The 8827-nt window shown below is 32.9% G+C and overlaps 1 protein-coding gene across 2 annotated transcripts; it reads left to right on the plus strand.

The window, feature by feature from the left end:
• The first annotated feature begins 1516 nt into the window (after positions 1-1516).
• LOC111984707 (thioredoxin F-type, chloroplastic) lies at positions 1517-8563 on the plus strand. 2 transcript variants are annotated; one of them, XM_024016326.2, is made up of 3 exons: positions 1517-1888; positions 8017-8116; positions 8235-8563. In XM_024016326.2, the coding sequence occupies exons 1-3, from the start codon at positions 1623-1625 to the stop codon at positions 8370-8372; spliced, it is 504 nt and encodes a 167-aa protein (XP_023872094.1). In that variant the 5' UTR covers positions 1517-1622; the 3' UTR covers positions 8373-8563. The 2 variants fall into 2 exon arrangements, with proteins under 2 accessions (XP_023872094.1, XP_023872095.1); XM_024016327.2 differs by having other exon boundaries at positions 1521-1888; positions 8238-8563.
• The last annotated feature ends 264 nt before the right edge of the window (positions 8564-8827 follow it).

Consider the following 8827-nt stretch of genomic DNA (forward strand, 5'->3'; position numbering starts at 1 on the left):
GTTATGCATTAATAAAGCTTTGATGTCTTTTCCCTAAAAAACAATTTTACCCAATAAAAAAAGAAACTGAGAGAAAAAGAAAAGGGAAAAAAAGTTGATGGAGTATTTTAAAGATTCTTATAGAGGATATTTATTATAAATAATTGTGGAATTTATAGTGTTCATTTAAGAACTTTTTTTTTTTTTTTAAATTTATTTATTGTTAGCATATGGCAAAAAGATTGACATGTGTACCAATAATTGTTTGCCACATAACATTATTTTTCCAAATCATACCTAATAGATGGAAGAAGTTACAAATAGTGATATGTGTCACTGTTTTATGCATTGTTAAAGGAACACGTATCACTATTTTGTGCATTTACCAATTTTAGGGATCCAACTTAGATAGATAGATAGATAGATTGTCAGGCAAAATAAGTATCTATTTGGGAATAGTTTATCTATTTTTTTGCTGGAAACTATTTGCTAGAAATGTATTAAAATATACTGCACCTTGAAATTTTTTGAAAAAAGTGAGAAAATGCAGGAAAAAGTAAAGTTTAAAAAAATTGTACATAAAAACTAAAAACTAAAGTTAATGCCAAATAGACTCTAAGGATGACGTCACACTAATTAAAACTTATAATCTTAACAATTTTCTATAAAAAAAAATAATAAAAATTGGGTGCTTTGCATTACTCTTAAAATTTTAATTGATCAAATTATTTGGTACAGTATTTCTGAATTTGGAATAAAATCATAGACTTTTGGAATCGGAAGAAAAGCTTTTTTTTTTTTTTTTTTTTTTTCTTTTCTTTTTTGATAAACCCAAATCATAATAGGGGAAACCCAAACCAAAAATAATAACAATAATAATAAGGCAAGGGTATTTATGTCTTTCAGGGCTTATTTGGATTGAAGAGAGGAGAAATGGAGAGTAGAGCAAAATAAAGTAGAATTGACTGAAAATAAACTAATGGTTAGTTTGGATTGAGGGAGAGGGATAAGGAGTAGAGTAGATTTAGCATAAAATTAGTTTTTTTTTTTTTAATTAACTTTACTTTACTCCTCTTCACTCCCTCTCCTTCCCTCCTTTATCCAAACAGGTCGTAAGTGTTGGCCAGCTCTACTATATTCTTCTTTGCTCCATTCTCTTCGAACGGACATACATTTAGCATATGTTTGGATAGAGATTATCCCACGTCCACGTTTGCACTGTAACGCGTTTTGCCTTTTTTTTTGGTTCAGCCTGTAATTATTGACAAGTCAACTGTGAACAGTGCTCTCGTGCACTGTTCACAGGTCCCATAAATTATATTTTTCAGCAATTTTTTCATTAAAAATAGGTTCCACAGCACTATTCATATATTTAAAAAATATTTTGTTATAGTGTTTTCAGTTTTAGCAAGATAATTTCTATCCAAACATACCTTTATTTTTTAAAGTGACAAAAAAAAAAAAAAAAAAAAAAAAGCCATCAAATTTCACAAATCCAACGGTAGCACAAGGTCGAACCCGTCTTTGTATCCATGCCCTCGCTTATTTTCTTAGCCAAAAAAAAAGAAAAAGAAAATAAGGGTAACACACCCCACTGAACACCCTGCGCAATTCTCCACCACTCTCTCTCTCTAACTCTCAAAATGGCTCTGAACCTCTCTCTCTCGGCTCCACCCATTCGGTCCCCGCAACAACCTCTTCTCCACTACTCCGCGAAGCATACGATCGCGGTTTCCTCCGACAGAGTCTCATACCCAAAGAGCAGCGTGAGTAGAAGAGTGGTGACGAGAGTGAGGTCGAGCTTGGCAGTCAAAGTGGGACAAGTTACCGAGGTCGACAAGGACACCTTCTGGCCCCTCGTTAAGGCCGCCGACGACAAGACCGTCGTCCTCGATATGTACACCCAATGGTATATTATTATTCTTATTCTTATTCACATACCTGTACTCCTTTTCTCTTTCTTTTTTTCTTTTTTCTAAAATACATAAACAAATGAGTCAGTGGTGTGATCACATATTGATTCTCATTTGCACTTATTATTAAAATTAATATTTTTATTATCTATTGTTATTAACTTGTGGCCAACGGCTATAAAATATTTTGTGATAATTTGTGCATGCAATTATTGATTTCAATTTGTTTCTTAGTGGTTTCTAGAAAAAATAAAATAAAATAAAATAAAATATGTTTCATAGTGGCATATTTAGTGGGAATAAGTTGAGTAGAATTATAGTTATAACATTATTAAGAAAAAAAAGTGTTTACTTATATATTTTTTATTGTTATTTCTTTAAAAAAATAAGTTGGTTATAAGCAAGGAGGCTCAAAACAATCCACTGCATGCAAAAATTAATAAAAATATGGATTTAAAGTTGAAGTGGCTTGACTCTCCAAAAAATTGAGTCGAATTACAATAATAATAAGAACTCTACCTCTTGTGCACCCTTAATCCGACCCCTATTTTATGCTTAAAAGTAACAACATACATAAGTCAAATAATTATGTCAAACTGCCCCTAGAGTTAGTATTTTATTTTTATTTTTATTGCTGAATAAATACTTTATTGATAGTCATCAGAGAATAATTTTAGTATGTTAGTTGGGTTGGAGAAGGAAAAGAATATATATATATATATATATTCTTTTAAAGTTTTTTTAGTTTGGGTGAAAGGAAAGAAAAAGTAAAAATGTGAATGAGCATGTTTGGAGTACACTCTAAATTTTACGGCTCCTCGCACTAAGTTACACTATGCGAAAAACAGGGTCTGGCTCGGTCACTGCCTATTAGTAGGACCCTTTTTTTTTTTTTTTTTTGAGGGGGTATTAATAGGACTTAAGTGCCCCCCCAAAAAAAAAAAAAAACGAATTGAGGAACAAAATAAATATTCTTATTGATAATATTAAAGAATACCTATTTTGTATATGTACTCTTTAATATTATCAATAAGAATATCTGTTCCCTCGATTCATGGCTGTTATGTAAGTGTGATTTTCAGTTGATTTCGATGTTTTAAGCTTAGCTTGGGAGTTTCTGAAACTGAGTTTGTTATGAGTTTCTACTCGGTTGCTGAAAAGACTGAAAAACGATGGGAAGAGAAAGGAAAAGACGAATTTTTCTTCTTAAGGAGGAAATATTAATGGTTTTTTTGGGTATGATTTTTTTTTTTTTTTTTTGGTTTTTGGATTAATTTCTTTGAAAAGGAAAAAGCTAAAGTTACTACCAATTTTCCAAAGGTAATGAATGCCGATAGTACCATTTTAGCAAAAAAAAAAATAGTACCATTTTAGCAACATAATAAATAAATGTTGAATTGCTTTTTTGTGTCTGGTGACACATACACATCAATTTATAAGGTTTATGTAGTAATGTTTGTAGTATACTTGGCAATTTGCATCACTCTCAAGAAAATTAGAGGAGAGAAATGGAAAGAAAATGGGAAGCAAAATAAGGGGTGTATTTGCATGTATTGTTTGAACGCATTTTTTTGCTAAGATTTTAACCAGGAATCAAGTGACCTCTTTGAAACTTTGATTTATTTGGATTTGAATTTGATTTTTACTCTATGACTGTTTGTCTGGATTTTGATCTTCAGCTTCAGGTTTTGGGTGTCTTGGTGTTGGGTAGAAAAGGGTTTGGGATTATAACTTCAGATAGAATAGAATGATAGCAAAGAATATAGATGGCCAACTCTGACTAGTCTGTTGAGTATCGATAGATGACTCCAAAATTTTGACACTAAAAGTATTGGTGTTGTTGGGTTTAGGTGTTTGGATTTAGATCTATGTTCTAGATGGAGAAGCTAGTGTATTACTCCATTTACTCAATTATAGAATTCGGTTGGAGCAAAGATAGAGTTATTGTCACATTTAGGGATCAAATGTTGAAGTTAAATTAATTGGCATACTTGAAGATCAGTAGAGGTTGACAGTATCAGAAGGGAATGCTGGATTTCATTCATGATTTTTACATGTAATCTTCGATCCAAACTCAATCACCTATTCATTAGGTTACTTCAAACTAAGTTACCTAATTCCCTTTTGGACCTGAACTGCCTTTGGACCTGAATATGTTGCATGTGAATTGTAATTGTTCAATCTATGCTGCTTAGTTTTTTCTGCTGGGAAATTATACCAGTTCTTGATATTGCTTAAAGATTGGAGGTGCTCTCTTTATCGTATCTTTTTTTTCTCTATATGTTAAGAACCTTACTGTGGAGTTTTTAATATCAAACGGCCTCTTTAGAGGGTAATGATAGTGGTCGATTTTCCCCTTTTATAAGCTGTTTTACCACGTCAGCTGAAGCTATAGATAATTGTCCACCCTTTCCAAACGTGATTTGTATGTTACGTATGGTCATGCCTAAGGACATATAGTTTGAAGAAGATTCTTCTTTTTGGTAAATCAAAAATTTCTTTGCTTAAAAGAATAACAAATGCTCATGACACATGGAACATCACAATTTCCAATTTTCCTCTTAGAATTTTATAAGGATTGAATTGTAAAAGTTTCTTCAACCTAAAAAAATCGTTGTCTGCCTATATTATGATTTTTTTCTTATCTTTGCTTGTACCTGATAGCAGAAACAAGGCAGTGTGTCCTGCTTTTCTGTTTGTCTGTGTTCTGGTGTCTGAATCTTGGAGTGCCCATCTCGCATGAATGCCCAATAGCTCGGTCAAAGACTAAGATGTGAAAACTAGCTAAGTTTGCAATCACTGTGTAATTTTATTTAGATTATAGGATTTGTCATATTGTATGTCTTGGAAAGCTTAGGTTATTAGATTGTCACAATCTATGCTCTACCCCATTTTCCCTAGTTTTCAGCCTGTTTTGTGTGACTGAATTGCTTGTTAGTCTTTACAGATTGATGAAGGCTCCAGATAGCCTCTATGTTTTGCACTAACTACACTTGCTAAGAAAGTGGTATTTCCTATTGGAAGATTAGAGTACCCTTATCCTATTAACTAACTGGTGCTCTCTACTCCGCTTTTTGCTATTTACATTGACGAGTGTTCTTTAGAAACCTTGATTATAAATCATACCTCCTGTTCCTGGTGTAATCATTACCATCTTCATAGGCTAGAACATGCTTTAGTGTTGTAATTCTCCAAAGTTAATCTGTTGAGAATCCATTGACGATCCCGAATTTTGGGACTAAGGCTTTGTTGTTGTGGAAATTTGTCTAAACTCATGCTTGATTTATGAAAGGTATAATTTTGCATTTGGTTACAATCCAAGATCTATTGGTTTTGATGATTTGATCTAAATATGAAATAGTAGATTCTATTGACGGTGGATGGCCAGCGGAAAATTTATTCACTTCAATATATATATATATATATATAAAAGCAGAAACTACTTTGGGAAGGATTTCTATCTTGCGGATGTCATGTCTTTTCCTAATTAGAGACTACTTTGGGATCTTCGATTCTATAGAGAGCCCCAAGATTGGGAGATGGTACAATTTGATTTTTTTGGAATCTTATACACTCTATGAACTTTATTGGTGAGGGGCAAGACAAACTTTGTTGGAAGTCGACAAAGAATAAGGGCTTTAAGGTTAGTGAGTTCTATTTATCCCTCTTCTCGACCCCTAACTACCTCTTTTTGTGGAAACCTATGTGGCGCTCAAACATCCCTCCTAGAGTTACTTTCTTTTCTTCGATTGCCGCCTTAGGCAAGATTTTGACCCTTGATTGATTGTGGAATAAGGGTGTACCTATCATGGATTGGTGTTATATGTGTAAAAGAAGTGGGGAGTCAGTAAACCATCTTCTTCTTCATTGTCCCATTGCCTTCGAGCTATGGTCTATGGTTTGAAGCCTTTTTGGTGTAATTTGGGTGATGCCTCAAAGTGTTGCAGATTTATTTGCATCTTGGCAGGGTCCATTTGGTAGACAACGCAATATAGACCTATGGTGGGCTGTCCCACATTGTGTGTTACGGTGTCTTTGGCGGGAAAGGAACAGTAGATGCATTGAGGGGATGGAACGGTTGATTATTGAGATTAAATCTCTCCTCCTCCACTCTTTATTTGCTTGGTGTTTTGTTTTCACTTCTTTTTCTTGCTCTAATTTTTTTGTTATGCTTGATCATTGTAATTTCCGATCTTGATGTAATCCTTTCCATGTACACTCTCAGTGTACATGGGGCTTTTGATTTATGAAATATCGTTATTTATCAATATATATATATATATATATATATGTATATATAAGTAGAAATTTCATGTGAGAGAACATGGGGTCTTGCACGTGGCGCTCTAATTTGCATTTAGTTTCTTTAACATTTTCTCATTAAATTTTTTTTTTTTTTTTGTTACCAAAAAGATCAGGTTAACTTCTTTTTACTATCATCTAAAAGACGAGCTGTTGTTGAAAATTAGGCCAAATCAGACCAAACTTTATGAAAAGCCCAAGCCCACTTATTCCCTTACATATTATGACCCAAGCATGATCATTTCCCATGTGTAGATGAAAGCTAACCCACTTACAAACTCTCTTTCTCCTCCCCCACGTATTGATGAAACTTGAAAGCCAAGACCTTGATTTGCTTAGAAGTTCTCTTCCTCTGTACGAGCTTCCCTTCAGACTACATACACTCTTTAACTTTTTTGCAAACAATGGTTTGTAGGCTGGACTCAATGATCTGATTTGACCAAACCAACGTTCTTGCTCATTTTTTAAGTCTTAATTCAGCCATTTTGTATAAACTAATAGAGATGTATGGTCAATAAAGATATACAATCACTCTAAAAAATAAAAATAAAAAGGAAATGTATAGCCTAACCTCTCTCTCTCTCTCTCATTTTGAGTGGTATATTAGAATTTCCCAAATAGAAGATAATATTCAATCTTATCAATGGGCTACACATTGGAAAGATTATCTACTAAGATAACGAGTGTTTCTCTTGTTGTGTTACAGAAAATGTCAAATGGTATGCAATATGGCATAGTCACCAATAGTCATATTGCATTCAACTATACTCATATTAAATTTTGAAGCGTCTGTGATGCTATAATACTAGGTATGAACCAATTTGTTAATGACTTCCTACAATCGATTAAGAAATTCACAAGAAGTTAGACCAAACTGTTTGTGATGCCTTCGAATTACTGGTGTGTGTTTTATTTTATTTTATTTTTCACAAATGTGTGAAAGTGGTAGGCCCATCATATGCATAAAGATGATCATAAGTTCAGATATTGACAAACAATTGAGATACTATGATTATAGATTCTAATAGCATTTGTCCCTTCTGAAAATCTAAACAATTTATAGAATTCTAGCCATAAATATTTGGCATATAATCTATGATGCAAAAATAATTTTGGTATCCCATATGATAGAAACTAGAGAGGACTACAAAAAATTTTAGTTAGATGAACACTAATTTATTTATTTATTTTTTTAAAAGTATTCTTATAGTATTTATTGTTTCAGATTGAGACCAATATAATATAATTATACTTTTTATGCAAATCTTGAGACTGACATACTTTAGTCATAGTTTTCACGTGCATCACACGGGTTTCCAACTAGTTATTATGAATGGATCTTGTACAGATGAACTAGTAAAGTTCATCCAAACTAATCTGCATTGGAAACAAGGGGTCATCAGCAGCTCAAAAAGGAGTACAAGAGGTTTGCTTATACCTTCTTCAAAATTATATCAACACTGATAAACTAATCTGACATGGTATTTCCTTGAATACAGAGACGCATTACTTTTATACTGGCTTCTCAAAAAAAAAAAAACGTGTAGTTTGTGTAAATATAAATGAGTTTAAACTGAGTACTTTTTCCTTTGTTCTGTACTATGGATGTCCATGGATCATGATGTGATCCACTGAGAGACCCAATTGAAACAAGCTTGATGTTATCTATTCTGCACAACTACTGGAGTTATTTAACGTGTCTCAATATTGAAACCTCATTGATTATAGAGCTTTTATGTCCCTCTTGTCCAGTTCTCAATCTATAAATAAATTTTAGTAAGTAACTTTCCCTTTATTTCTAACTCTATCCAAACTTCTGCAGGTGTGGTCCATGCAAGGTGATGGCTCCAAAGTTTCAGGAACTGTCTCAGAAGTATCTTGACGTTGTATTTCTAAAGCTTGATTGCAACCAAGAAAATAAGGTCTGTAGTTACCATGAACTCATGTAGTTTACAATACATTGGTTTAACCTAGAGCATATACACATCCACTTACATAGATCCTCACTCTTTCTTATGTGGTATATCTTTTAATTGCTAGCAGCCATTGGCAAAGGAGCTTGGGATAAAAGTTGTTCCTACTTTCAAGATTCTCAAGGACAGCAAGGTTGTAAAAGAAGTCACAGGGGCCAAATTTGATGATCTCGTCCTTGCAATCGAGGCTGTTAGATCTAGCTAGTAACCCATTTCTCTCCTCTTCCCAGTAAAATGTTCATAATACATTGAACTGCTTCCGCTTCAAACAATTAATTGGACTTGTATGTATTGATGATATATTTTCTTTTTATTATGATATTAGTATTGAAAGGAGAAATGTAATCTCATTCTGCTTTCAGAAAGAGAATGGACCAAAATGGTCCTTATTTTATATTTGAAACATGTACTAATATTACTATATTCTCGACAAAAAAAAAAATATATATATATATATATACACTGATATAAAAAAAATTGATATGCTTGCCAAGTGGAGGATGATATTTGAATAAAAATACAAGTTTAATAACTTTATTTTATTCTCTTTGTAGCTGTAGGAATAACTTTTTGGTTAGAAAAATTAGCAGAGTGGATTTAGCTTTGCCAAGTTATCACCAAAAACATCTTTAATGGTTCTTCAACTTATTTGGTTTGCCC

Source organism: Quercus suber, unplaced genomic scaffold (genome assembly GCF_002906115.3).
Source record: "Quercus suber isolate HL8 unplaced genomic scaffold, Cork oak 2.0 scaffold_371, whole genome shotgun sequence".
NCBI lineage: Eukaryota > Viridiplantae > Streptophyta > Magnoliopsida > Fagales > Fagaceae > Quercus > Quercus suber.